The sequence below is a fragment of the Amborella trichopoda genome, chromosome 1 (assembly GCF_054954075.1).
Source record: "Amborella trichopoda isolate Santa Cruz 75 chromosome 1, AtrichopodaSantaCruz75HAP2 v2.0, whole genome shotgun sequence".
Lineage (NCBI taxonomy): Eukaryota > Viridiplantae > Streptophyta > Magnoliopsida > Amborellales > Amborellaceae > Amborella > Amborella trichopoda.
In genome coordinates this window covers 41,265,246-41,279,759 of record NC_142336.1, presented here as the reverse complement: position 1 = coordinate 41,279,759, position 14,514 = coordinate 41,265,246, and the positions used below count along the sequence as shown (strand labels likewise).

The 14,514-nt window shown below is 37.2% G+C and overlaps 2 protein-coding genes across 12 annotated transcripts in view; both read left to right on the top strand.

The window, feature by feature from the left end:
* LOC18425636 (Transducin/WD40 repeat-like superfamily protein) overlaps positions 1–4,336 on the top strand; it is a 66,575-nt gene extending 62,239 nt beyond the window's left edge. For 7 of the 11 annotated variants that reach the window (XM_088855028.1, XM_011631062.3, XM_088855036.1 and 4 more), the window contains 3 exons: positions 1,538–1,865; positions 1,942–2,095; positions 3,729–4,336. In XM_088855028.1, coding sequence (XP_088711154.1) covers positions 1,538–1,865; positions 1,942–2,095; positions 3,729–3,818 — 572 coding nt within the window. In that variant the 3' untranslated portion in view covers positions 3,819–4,336. The remainder of the gene's footprint in view (positions 1–1,537; positions 1,866–1,941; positions 2,096–3,728) is intronic. The other 4 variants (XR_016046984.1, XR_016046981.1, XM_020662116.2 and 1 more) reach the window with 4 other exon arrangements.
* Positions 4,337–6,033: 1,697 nt separating this feature from the next.
* On the top strand, positions 6,034–9,720 carry DOT4 (Pentatricopeptide repeat (PPR) superfamily protein). Its single transcript, XM_011631080.3, has one exon. It carries the CDS (start codon positions 6,716–6,718, stop codon positions 9,332–9,334), a length of 2,619 nt encoding a protein of 872 aa, XP_011629382.1. The 5' UTR covers positions 6,034–6,715; the 3' UTR covers positions 9,335–9,720.
* Positions 9,721–14,514: the final 4,794 nt, after the last annotated feature.

Sequence of the window (14,514 nt, the reverse complement as noted above, 5' to 3'; positions counted from 1 at the left end):
AGATCTTGGAAGTTTTTTTCGGATGTTGTGACAGTGATTGAGACGATCGATCATCGTAGTCTTGATGCTTATTTAGTTCTAAAGAGTTTGATGTCGTTTAATAGTCTTGAGGCGGATTTTTTCCTGAGAGGTAGAAATCCAGCGATATCGTGAACTTTTGGCCGTCAATGCAATGCAATCCATGACGTTTCGAGCCTTTATTTTGATTGCAAATTAAAGAGGAGACTTCCACAGACGTTTTGCACCAATTTCTATCCGTTTTGGTTCTTGCTTGCAGTACTTTTTGATTTCTAGAGATCGTCAAAAAAAGGGATTCTGGCGACCGGGTGATGTTGCATTCTTCATTCTTGAAATTTGCAATTTATCTGACCTTAGATTAGGTGTAATAGTTATACCAGTTTGTAGCCCTTCGTGATACGGTCCCATCGGACCTGTCTTTACAATGATCTGATGTACAGATCTCGATTTTATTGCTTCACGAAGTTCGAGATGTCTTTTCTTCAAAAGCTCTGATTTCCATGGTTTCGGGCTCATTTTCTCTCTAAAAAAGGTTTGATTCTGGGTCATGTCACGACGCGTGCCATAAGTCAAAATGACAGGGTCGTCGAGACCTATCTTGTGTCCGATTTTGAGCTTGCTCTGACTGCAAAAGAGTGACATGTGGGTGTTTACAGGTCATCCTGAGATGTGAAGATCACGACCTCCATGATTGGGGACTGATTCGGTGAGGCCACACTGCGATAATATATGACCTACCCGTTCGAGGTATTTTGGGCCCAGAATGTTCCTGGGAGGTCTGATTGAACCCAAATTTGGTCCCTAGGGTTTTTTCGACGTTCTGGATGCAACGACGGTGGTGTGCTATTGTTTTGAAGCCCCTAGCTCAAGGCTGTAGCTGTAAGGTCTCTTTGTGGCATGATGGTACTTTTTCCAAGGTTGCCTAGTGTTAAGCTTATTTTGCAGTGTTCCCTTGGTCTGGCGGTGTCTTGGGTACCAGTAGGACCAGGTTGTCATTGGCTCTCTCTTTATTTGCACAAGGGATGTAAGTACGTCAAAAATGACGTACAAAAGTCATGTGAGCAATTTAAACGAATATCACTCTAGCATAAACGGCAGAAATGCGGGTGAAAACTATTTCCTGACAGTTAATCTGTTTGCATTTTACTACATTGAATCTCATGACAAATTGCGAATAGCCATTAGTTGGAATAGGTAAGGATTATTCATTGCCAGCAGGAAAAAGGAGTTACTATCATAATATCATTCATTCAATAGTTTCTAATATTTACATGAACATGTTTGTGAGTAAAGTGTGTGTATGTAGTATTTTCAGGTAGTCATAATAAGTCTTTTAACAACTAATTGTCATATTGTATAACATAAATTGTTAATCTTTTTGGTCCTGCAATTACACATTTATCCTGCGTTCTAATTGATGCCGTAGTGGTGATCTGAGCTGCTATTTTTCAGCTTAAAACAATGGCTCTATTTTCATATTGACCTTGAAGTTGCTGGGTTTTTGCTTGAATTTCTGTAGCGGGTATGCCAGACTTTCAAAGCAAACATTCAAGTAGTAGTAATACTGGTCAATTTTGCAATCCTGCTTTTGTTCATGCAATAGCAGTTCCTGAGGAAACCACATCTGAGAAATTAGGCAAGGTTTGTGCAGTAGCAAGAGGTGATGGTGTGATTGATGTAATTGACATTGAATCTGAGCTTTCTGGTTCAAAGGAAAAAACCCATAAGTCCAGATCAAAAAGCAACTTGATACCAAGACAAACTACTGAAACATCAAATAAGAGCCAAGGAAAAGGATTGCAACTGGATTATGCTTCTGGAGGTCATACAGCTGGAGTATCATGTGTGTAAGTCTCTGAGTTCTCTAATTTTTTGACATGTGATTTTTTATTTGTCTTCCTTAACTCATTATTATTTATCCAGGGCATTCTCAAGGTTTGGGGAGATAGGAAAGTTCATTGTTTCAGGTGGCAATGATGCATCAGTCAAGATTTGGGATTGGTATAAGTCTCATAACAATTTAGAAAGTAGCTGCAGCGTTGATCCTTTGCAACTAACCATTAATTCTGGAAAAAAAGTGAGTTGAATTTGCTCAGTTCACACTTGCAATAGTTTTCTGTTGTCCTTGTGTAAATTTTGTTTGTATCCGTCAGCCTTCATCAGTGTTCTGAATTTTTTTTGAAATTGTTAACCATTCTGAATTATCCATCAGCCTTCATTCAGTGTTCACATTTGCAGTAGTGTTCTGAATTTTTTAGAGGGAAATTTATCAAAATATCTGTACGAGATGGACTATTTAACATTTCACCCATTTGCAACCATTCCAAATCAAGACGTTGTTATTTTTTGTGGAATTTTGAAATTAAATCAAAAGATATGGGACGGCTGTAAGACGAGTTCTGCTGTATGGTACGAAATGTTGGTGGTCAATAAACAACATCCATAGAATGAATATAGCTGAGATGAGGATGTAGAGATAGATGAGTGGCAAGACAAGGTAGGATAAAATTCAGAATGAATACATTCTAGGGAACTTAGGGGTAGATCCATTAGGCGATAAAATGAGGGAAAGTAGACTTAGGTGGCCTCATCGTGTGCCGCATGAATATTATTCTAGAACAACATCGGTTTGGAGGGGTGATGTGGTTCAACTTGGAAGGCTCTAAAAGGGCAAAAGGAAGGCCCCAAAGGACATGGGTGGAAGTAGTGAGCAAAGATATGGTGATATATAGTATAACTGAGGATATGTCACTTGATAGAGTGGAATGGTGGAACAAGATTCATGTAGCTGACCCCAAAGAGTTGAGATAAGACTCAGATGATGATGATGAAATCAAAAGATATGGGCAAAGTGTTAAACCGTTTCTCTCTTATGGGTAATTTGATAAATTTTTCTTTTTTATATTGCTACCTTTACATCAAAATAATGAGATTCCAAGGAATATAGAGATGTATGCGGAAGGATTTTGATTCCTGTTGGACACAATAAATGGTAGAAGTACTATATTCCTCATGTGATTATGCATACATAGTTTGAGAAAGAGAGATTATCAAACATAGCCACAAGACTATTGCTAGTCATAAAATTGATGGAAATACAGAAACTTCGAGTTGTGAAACAGAGTAAATCAGTAAAGAATTTATATTAGATATGTTATATTTTTTTTCTCGACTGTGAGTTTTAGATCTGAATCTTGCAAGTTACAGAACCGTTATGTTTTTATTCAAGAAATGTATGTTTTAAATAATGTCTCAAACTCTTTTTATTCTATTTTGTGGGGTTTATGCACAAATTTCCAACAATGTGCAATGGTATGAGAAATAGACAGCAACTCCAGATGTGAATGTCACAGTACTCTTGTTACCCTTGTTCTAAGTCTATCAGCACACACATATACCCCAGAGCTTATGTCGTAAAATCTTGGATATAACTTGACATGTTTGCTGAGTTAATACAAGCATCTCATGGTCATTTGACTCTGAGTTAGATATCATGTGCTGGCTTCCTATTTATTTTTTATATGAGTATGGCTTGATGAATAGCATGCTACATGAGCAAATTATTGTCATTTGTATTTGTCAAAACTTACCTCTTTCAATACTCTTATGTATTAAGAAAATGAATATGCTTTCAGAATTTGTTAAGAGAACTCTGCCCACCATGGTATGGTCCTTTTTCCGCCTATTGTTAAATAGTTTGCCTTTTACAGGTTAATTGGTTATGTACCACTCCAAATGATTCAGAAAATGTGGTGGTGTGTGACACATCCAAAATTGTAAAGGTTTATACAGTGTCATAGGCAAGTGAGGGTCCACTGTGGCAAATTCACAGAATGAAAGTTAATTATCATTCATGCCTCAGGAAGTGGATGAAGAAAAACACGATCCTCAATTTCACCACCCTTTATGTTCATGGGTAATTCACTGCTGTTTATTCCAAAGGTCAAGATGATCAGACCTACGCTTGACATGATCTCTGCTTGGTGTAAAGTTGCTTCAATACTCGAGAATTTCACTTATACATTAATTACTTGCTCGTACAGTCAAGAAGGACACAAAATACGTGTTTTTTTTCTTTCTTTTCATATCTTTTTTGTTGGGGGTTGGGGGGGGGAGAGAGAGAGGGAGAGCTAATTTTGTATTTTGTGCTAAATGCCTGATTTAGTGTTTGTTGCACGGGATACTTCAAAAATGGGTGCTTTATGCGTGTTTGATGCTTCCATATCACATGTAAAATAACAAACAGATGTCGCTGTGTCCTACTGAATTCTTGCGTCATATGTTTTATACTAATTGAAGTGCCTTCTTATTTCTTTGATACTTTATGGCGTATTTAAATGGCCAATCATGAGTCCAGACGTTTCTTCTTTCTGTTACTATTCAGACAATTTGGAGAAAGAATGTGGAGAGGGAATTTTATGGAATCTATTACTGAAGTGATCATACTAAATTGTTTTTGTGAAGAACAGAGAAATACAGTTTTGTTTCATTTAAAATGGCAATGCCTAAATAAAGAAATTCACATGTTGCATTTTGGTGGATATTGTTAAATAACTTGTTTTTAACATATTATCTAAGACAAGTCACTGAGCGAGTTCATACATGCCACGCATGTAAAAGAAGTACGTGTTCTTATTCTTTCTTGTGACTAAAATGATTATGTTATTTCTAATGGTTTCCTTTGCATGACAATTGTAGGGACTACATGTTCGTATTCTCAAGAATATCCAACAAACGGCAGTTACAGAAAAGAATATTGGTTTTTTATTTGGTGAATTTTAACAAAATTTCATTAAGAAAATGAAAAACTACCTAGTTAAAAAGAAAAAGACCGCAAAGAATTGCCACCAAAAAGTAGGAAAGAAGCTGCGATTATAGCAAATAGCAAGGAAGAGATTTTCTCTAGGTCGTAAGCCGCAGAATTTTGTTCGCCATTGACGTGCAAAATTTTTTTTATCCCTCAACATAAATTGGATCTCGTCCATGACTACACTCTACGCGTGACAGGCAGTAGTTGGATATTTTCAGCATTTGATAACATTAGCAGAATCAACATTCTTTAAAATTGGTGATCTAATCTCAAACTAAAAAATTTAATGCAATGGGTGTGGCGTCTGACAAGCATCCAAGGCCCTGGTAAGTCCAAATAGTTTCTCCCCTCATTCCTCGACATACCCCTATACCCTGCAATTGCCTTATTACATTTTACACTACCATTGAAATTTGGTTTCAACCAGTGCATTAGGAGGGGATGCCAAGGACCTGATTTCCTCACCTTGTGCTTTCTAAGATAAAGCAGTTCTCGAAGATTGGTGTCAAAATTTTCTCTGGGAACATCCTTGAACTCTATAGTGGACTACGCCGAGAAGATGATATGTTTGTGAATAGCTTGCTTGATCTGCGGTATGTCTCGAGCTCTATTTTTAAAGGTTCTTCTATTCCTCTCCTTCTAAAGCTGACAGATCAAAAAAACCTATCAAAAAGGCATAGAGCATGGTTATGTCAGCAGTTGCTGCACATATCTTGGCATAACCTAGTTACACTGTACTTTGTTCAAGAGCCCCTTTGTTGAAGAGCCGCCCACAAAAATTGTGTGGAAATGAACAATGGAGGAAAAGGATGTTCATTAGTTTTAATGTCCTGTCTACGCGAAGGGGCATCTATTTGTAATAATCATTCATCTCTTTCTCAATTATTCGATTGACAAGGCGTTGTCCCTACCCACTAAGAAAGCCCAACTCTGGACCCGAATCGGGACCCATCAGGTATATCAGATACGGATCGGGTATAGGTCTAGTATTTGGACCCGTCAGGTTGGGTCTAGGTCTAAAACTTGCTCCCAAACGCTATATAGATCTGGGTTCAACTGGACCCGACTTGTACCTCTATACTGTTAGAGATAAAATATTTTACTTTAAGCCGTATACATTTGGCTGTATCAAGGATCGTATATAATTAGGACCAGTAGTCATCTTTGGCTATTAAACGATAAATCACACGGCATGAATCTAATAGCAAGTGATTGTGATCTTATTGCCAATAATACGGATATATGATGGTAAATAAAAGGGCAAAAAAAACAAAAAAAGTAAGCTCATAGTGAGGGTGATAATGGACTCGAGACCCATTGGGTAGGCCTGAGACCTGGGTACAAGTATGAGTCTAACTTTTGGACCCGCCGGGTCGGGTCCGGGTCCAAAACCTAAACCCGGATCTACTCGAGTATGGGTCCAGGTTCGGACCCCACCTATACCCGACTCATTGCCACTCCAAGGCATTGTCTATCTTTTGTACATAGAGGTTGTAAGAGTGTTATTGAATAGCCTAATTTTCATACTTATCTGATTCACTCCCAACCATCCAATTTGACATTTAATGGATAGAAATGATTGTGAACTTCGTGTATAAAATATTTACAATCTCTTTGCAAACAACCTCATACATACTTGTGAGTGTATACCTCTACCTACCCCATACATACTTGCGAGTGTATAGCTGTACCTTCCTGAAAGTCTAATCACTTCGCAAAGGGATTTTGCGGAGAAGGACCTGGCTGGGTTTATTTTCCGAATTGCAGTCAGCGCAGAGTTGAGAGAGAGAGATTCAAATTTTCCAGCTCCATCAAATGCCTGACCATCTTAATGTGGTTCAGTCTTTCGATTGAGACTAAACATCAGCGTACTTGAGAGCCCAAGATATGGGAACTCTGCACGTCTCTAGAGCTCATCTCACCTGTCCTTCACCATGTGAGAAACAGCAGGAAAAACCCATTAGAACTGATGCAATTTTCTTCAAACCCACCTTACATTCCCATAACTCCTGTCCCTACTTGAGACCCATCAGGACGCATGCCGTAAAACACCAGGAGTCAAGCTCCAATGCTCAACAATTCTCGGCAAATATAAATAAAGAAGTTTTGATTTTATGTAGAGATCGGAAATTAAGGGAGGCCATGGATTTTGTCGATGCTCCTGGGCTAGATTTGGATACTTATTCTTGCCTTCTGCAACTCTGTGCCGACTGCAAATCGCTCTCAGACGGCAAACGAATCCATTTGAAAATAGCTTCTTCTGGGATCAAATTAGACAGCACTTTGGGTGCCAAGCTGGTGTTCATGTATCTAAAATGTGGGGATTTAAATGAGGGACGAAGAGTTTTCGACGGGATCGCAAAGGAGAACACTTTTCTCTGGAATATGATAATGAATAAGTACACAAGGATTGGAAACTACATGGAAAGCTTCTCCATGTTCCAAAAGATGATTGTCTTAGGATTCAAGCCTGATTCTTTTACCTTTACACGTATTTTGAAATGTTGTGCCTCAATGAAAAGTATTAGGCACGGTGAGCAAGTTCATGGTTACATAATCGTGACAGGGTTTGAATCTTTTACAACAGTGGGTAACTCGCTTATATCTTTATACTCGAAATGTGGGCAGACAGGAGCCGCAAGACTAGTGTTTGAAGAGATGTCTCAGAGAGATATTATATCGTGGAATTCAATTATTGGGTGTTATATATCGAATAATATGACTCGAAAAGGAATAGAAGCTTTTCGAGAAATGCAGGATTGTGGATTTCTACCTGATCCAGCTACCTTGGTTACTCTAATTCCAGCTTGTGCAGAGTTGGGTTGTTTAGTTCAGGGGAAACAGCTGCATGCTTATGTTTTTAAAAGTGGTTCGGACCGAGAGATCAATGTCTTGAATTCTTTAATAGACATGTATTCAAAGTGTGATTGTTTTAGTTATTCTATGAAGGTGTTTGATAGAATGCTTCAAAGAACTGCTGTGTCTTGGACTTCTATGATACAAGGCTATGGTGGACAGGCACAGTTTCAAAAGGCGATTGAAATGTTCTCTGAAATGGAAACAGAAGGAGTTAAGCCCGACCTTTTCACCATTACTAGCATCATACATGCGTGTTCACATGGTGGGTCTCTAGATCATGGCAGGGCCATCGATGCTTATGTTAAGAGAAATGCTTTGGATTCAGATCTTTTTGTTGCTAATGCTCTTATTGACATGTATGCAAAGTGCGGCAGCATGGCTGATGCTAGGCGTGTATTCAATGGCATGAATTTCAAAGATATCATCTCATGGAATGCCATGATTGGTGGTTGCACCAAAAACTGCCTCCCTAATGAAGCCCTAGGCCTATTTGCCCAAATGCAACATGAGACGCGGCCTAATTCGATAACCATGGCATGCATTCTCCCTGCTTTAGCAGGCCTATCTGCCTTTGAAAGAGGCCGAGAAGTCCATGCCTATACAATAAGAACCGGTGCTTTCTCAGACAAGTTTGTGGCCAATGCCCTCATGGATATGTATGTGAAATGTGGGATCATGTTATATGCCCGATCCCTATTTGAAAGGATGGTTGAGAGGGATTTGGTGTCATGGACTGTGATGATCGCGGGGTACGGCATGCATGGTCATGGCGAGCATGCCATCATGCTTTTCACTCAAATGCAAGAGGCCGGAATCAAATTGGACTCAGTCGCCTTCACCGCAATCCTCTATGCATGTAGCCATGCGGGTTTGGTCATGGAAGGCTGGAAATTCTTCGGGGCCATGATGCATGACCATGGCATTGTGCCTGAGCCTCAACATTATGCATGCATGGTCGATCTTCTAGGAAGGGCAGGACATTTAGAAGATGCATATAGGTTCATCAAGAACATGCCAATGGAGCCCGATTCCACAATATGGGGTGCATTACTCCATGCATGTAGGGTCCATCGCAATGTGGGGCTCGCTGAGAAAGTTGCAGAGCACGTATTCGAATTAGAACCGGAAAACACAGGGTATTACGTGCTCTTATCAAACATATATTCAGAGGCAGAGAAATGGGAGGGGGTGAAGAAGATTAGGGAAAAGATGAGCAAGCGAGGGCTACGTAAGAATCCGGGCTGTAGTTGGATGGAGATAAAAGGGAGGGTCCACGTCTTTGTTTCGGGAGATAGGTCGCATCGTGAAGATATGGAAATGCGGATGTTAATGGAGTCTCTAAGATTGAAAATGGAGGCGGAAGGTTATGTTGTTAAGAGGAGGTATGCTTTGTTGCTGGGTGAGGATGAGAAGGCTAAGGGAGAGGCCCTTTGTGAGCATAGTGAGAGGTTTGCCATTGCTTTTGGGCTATTGAAACTGCCAAAGGGTGCAACCATTAGAGTGGCTAAAAACCTTAGGGTGTGTGGAGATTGTCACGAAGTTGCAAAGTTTGTTTCTAGAGAGATGGGGAGAGAGATTGTGCTCAGAGATCCTAATCGGTTCCACCATTTCAAGGATGGGAGGTGCTCTTGTAGAGGATATTGGTGATCAAACCTATAGTTTTGACCATTCCATCTTTGGTGAGTTTATGTGGGGATTGAATTTTAAGGGTCTAAACGGGCAAGTGTGGCTCCATTGTTGTCCTTGACCCGACGGGGTCCAGGGTGGACTTGGGTCTCTGCCCACTGGATTGGGTCTAGGTCAAAAAGAAATGGAAAAAGTTTATATAAGGTTGGTACCTTAAATTATAGAATTAAGGTGCACCTTTAAAATCTTTCGAAAAAGGCTTTTTTTATGTTGGAAAAATATCTAATTGATCGTGTCGGCATCAAGATGTATAGATATAAAAAAAAAAAAAGAGATTTCAGGTCTTAAAAATACTACATCTTGTAACAACTATTTGGATCATTTATTTCAAGATTTTCATATGTTTATAGGCTTCCTTGATTTGAACTATTTTTGAAGTTTAAGATTTTCTAATTAGAGATAAAATTAGATTCTTATGCCATCCTAAGCATTTTTAGCACCAAAATTGCATCTCATAACAAAGTTTGGAAGTGCACCTTAATTTGATTGTTTAAGGTTGTGACCTTATGCAAACTACACCCAAAGATAAATCAATAGTATTAAAATGAAAGAGTGTATAATGTTATGAACAAAAATAAAGCCATAGTTGAACATAAAAATGAAAAAAATAATGAACATAATACCTTGGTTTGAGAACGAAGACTTTTTTTTTTTTTACTTTTTTGGGTAAATCGAGGAACCCTTTTTAATAAATGTTTATTTTAATAATATATGATTTTTAGAAATCTTATTTGAATTTTTTAAAATCTCTGGATATTTTATTTATCAAATTTAGATTTGTAAAAGCAGGGATATTGATTTTACATTGATTTAATTATTCAAATATGATTTTATGAATTTTTTAAAATCATAATATTTATTTTAATAATTTTTATATTGCATGGGAGACCCAAGAATATAAATGGGCCCACCATGACAATTCGGTGGAGCCCATTGTGTGCCACCTAGGGTGGCATGCCCCACCTTGAGGAGTTTCTAATTTGAAGACCTCAAGCTCTTTCCTTGAGGAATAAGTAAGTTATGTTTTGGAAAGCTTAAGCCTTGAGGAAATTTTGAATCAATTTTTGGTATGTGTGAGAAGGCTTGAGCATAAAATAAGAAAGCAAGATATTACTATATATTATTTTTTGGGAAAATTATAAAAACCCCTTCAAAAATTTTATGCACTTTACCCCCACCCAACTTTTCCTAGCAACTTCTTACAAAAAAATCATGTTTTCTAGTAAATACCCCTTATACAAAAAGTTAAATTTTTTCTTGACGAAAATACCCTTCCCTCATGTAACAAATCATTTTCGGATCTCAATAAAAGGAAACGCCGGATCGCACTTGTACAACGTCGAACTGCTCACTTCAAAACATCAGACCGTTACTTCAAAATGTCGGACTGCCCTTCAAAATGCCGGACCGCCATATCAAAAAGTTGGACTACTCTTTCAAAATGGCGGACTACAACTTCAAAACGTCGAACCGTCCATTCCAGCAAAAAATAATCATCGGACTGCCACCATGAAAAGCCGGACCGCCACCATGAAACGCTGGACTGCCTGTTTAAAATGCCGGACTGTCTTCTCCAATGAAAATAATTTGTTATGTGAGGGAAGGGTAATTTTCATTAAAAAAAATGAACTTTTGTAGGGAATATTCGCTAGGAAAAGTTGGGTGGGTATGGGTTTTTTTTTTGCAATTTTCCCTTTTTTTATTTGAATTAATTGATGGAAAAATAATTTATGAAGTGGTGGATAGTGGTTCTAGCACCTTTCATATGATTTTGATGGCCTATCTATGAAATGGACGGCTCATATCTCTCACCCCACAAGTCATCAAAGATCAATGGTGCATATTCAATATCACATGAAGAAGCAAGCTATGGAAAACACTAAGAAATCCTACAACCCTTGATGCACTATAAAAGGGGAGCACCCTACCTAATATGCTCTACTTCTAAAGTTTCTATCTCTCTCATATTTCTCGTAAGGGTATGCCCCACTCTTAGAAACCTCTCTCTGATTCTCTTGGAAAGTTTCTCTCTCTTTCTCCCCCTTATGAAAATCAAGGGGCACGCGCCACTCTCTTGCTCTCATAGAGTTCTCGCATCTCTCCCATCTTTTATCAAAAGGGGATCACCTATGTTTGAGTTTTGTGATTGAAAGGGGTTTATGTTTTATTTGGTTTGGCTTGACCTAAACTTGCTTTCCTGATAGAGATTGAAGGTTGATCATTGCTCATGTTCTATTGGTTTGGCTTGACTTAAATTGCTTCCTGATAGAGATTGAAGGTTGATCATTGCTTCTATGCCATTGGAAGGTGGTGACTTAGTGTGGGTTTAATAAGCCCGGTTGAGATAATCTCCGATACTCTTTTTTGTTTTTTGCTTCTTGTGTTTTTTATTCCCAAGCATAGGTTGTGTCTTTTCTTTGTTATTGAAAGAACGGTTTTGAATGACTTCAAGTTTTTGAGATCCTAATTGTATTCTTTTTTTTATTTTATCTGAAGTTGATTTATTGTAAAAAAGACTACTTATAAGTGATCTAAGCCATGAAAAAAAAGAAAAGAATTGAAAAAAAAAAGAAACGAATATATACTCTGGTTAGATCACACGAGTCCTTATTCCATTTTCTTAGCACTCTTTGGTTATTGAAAATCATGAGAAAACGTGAACTATTTGTGGAGAAAAGATAAAAGCTACTCCCATGGTCTACTAAGGAAAATTTTCAAAATTTGAACCCTTGCCTTCAATATTTGAACCCTGGCCTTCATTCCCTTATGCAAACTTTGATCTCCAACCAGTTACCACAAGACCAAAGTCGAAATATATTATTTGTACAAGTAAAATGTCATCTCTTCACTTTCGTACTTGTTGCTTCATTTAGCTTTTAATAGAGAATAATGAGTGAGTCCACATTCTATACTCCATGTGTTTGGTTCAAATATCATACGAACAACTGCTCACCCCTTGGAGTTCCTCCCCTCAAAAAGTCCTCTAAATATGCATAGTGATGAAACTAAAAACGGAGAAATAGTTCTTTCCAGATTAAGTATTTTAGGAAAAATTAGGTCCGCACCCAAAAAGAAATAGAAATATATAAAAAGATCCATTTTTTTCACAAAAATTATGTGAAGGGTCGGTCCCCCAGCATTTTAATAATTTTTCAAGCTTGTCTCCCAGTCCTATGTTATCATACATGTTTTATTTTATTTCCTTTTTTAAATTTTCTCAAATGTAGGGTTGTGTCCTATCTTTTAGGGAATTTCATGACCCCTTTGATGGCCTAATTACCTTAAATTTTAGCAATTAAAAGAGGCAGAGCAGTCCTATGTTACCAACGTCAGACTGACTAAACTTTAGGGCATTCCAAAAATTAGGATATTGGATTGGTCCGAAATACCCTAAAACACGTGATACAACCTTACCTTTGAAAAAAAAATTAAAAAAATAAATAAAAAAATAAAATAAAAAAATAAAATAAAAAATAAAACCGGTTCGATGTTAGTAACATATGGCCAAAGGACAAACTTGAAAAAATAAAAAATACGAGGGTACCGACCCTCTATATAATATTAGAGAAAATATGGATCACTCCTTATTTTTCCATTAGTTTTAATGTTCATACGTAATTTTTCCAACATTTTGTGACTTTTTTTATAAAAAAAAAAATATGAAACTCAAGTTTGGTCCTAAGCCCGGGCCAGCGATCTGACTAATTGAAGTAGACAACTCATAACAAATAATAGAGTCCATGAGTCTTGGACGAGTCCTAAGGTATCAAACTGGACTCTGCAGAGCACCCTGTCTAGTCTAAGTGACTCGAGCAACTACTCCCAGGTCATTGTCATTGCATTGTAGTAAAATATCCTTGAAGTGGTGAAAACCAATGAAACATGCATGTGTTTGAGGGTCCAACTATGTGTCGATAGTTCGTAGACATGAACGTGCGAATGAATATGGCACCCCTATGAAGTGTCCAATGGTGTGTCACTTTTTTAAAACAGTTCGGCTTTTTTTTTTTTTTTGTATAAAAACGGAATTTTTCTCTCACAATATAATATCTTGAGTTCCATTACTACTATCGATATAAGAAATCCCTTTTCCACATATCTATCATAAAAAAAAAAATTCAATGTTAGGGGAATAATATATTATTTAAAAACAAAATTGTTTTGAAATTAAAAAATTGGTTTGAAATGAAATAAAATAATATCTTTTATTTTCTTACCTAGGCTTATATAAATCACTATTCTTATAAAATAAAAGTATGTTTTTAATTCAAGTACCAATAAACCTTGTGTTTCTCCCTATCCAACTTGCGGTTTCTTATGTGCACTTGTATAATGATTTCACCGAGCCATTAGTGGGTTCGGTGAAATGAGCCTAGTTGATAGTCTTTAAATTTTGTAAGACATTTCTCTACAAAGTGTACTTGTCCTTATCTCAAATTTTTAATATTAAAATTTTTTGTTTGCTATATTGTTGCCCTTGTCTTGATTCACAAAGTAAAATCTTTGGGGCTACTAATTTAATTTCTTTTTTTTGTAGTGCTTTATTATTGTTATGACATATGAATTGTAGTATATGTAAATGTAGATGTGAACTAAATATAAATTTCAACATATGTATATATAGATGTATGCACATATGTAGTAGACATCTACATATTGTATAAATGTGTCATATTTAGATGATATTTTTTTTGGATTTATGTTTTTGACACTCTCATCCATATCAAAAAAAGGCACATGTCCATTTCTATACAGCATAGGTGAAAACCCCTTAAAAATAAGTAGAAATTACATATAGATAATATGAACCCATTAATTTAAATATAACAATGATTATGGGAATGCCCACTAATTTTTCCTTTTCCTCAGATTCATTACTATATTAATGCAGAGCATAAATACCTCATATGTATCTGGCTTAATCACTTTAATGAATAGAAAAAACAATGTCTCCCTAAAATAACACCTCTCACTCTCTTCCTTCTAGAGAGAGAGTAGAGAGAGAATGTGTTTTGCAAATAAGAATTTGCATCCTTATTTTTCCCCTTCTAAAGTTGCATGAGTACAGCCTGTATATCCAAAGTGTAAGGCCATTAGATATCCATCTCTTATAAAAATCATTGCAATGCCGCTTTGTTTAT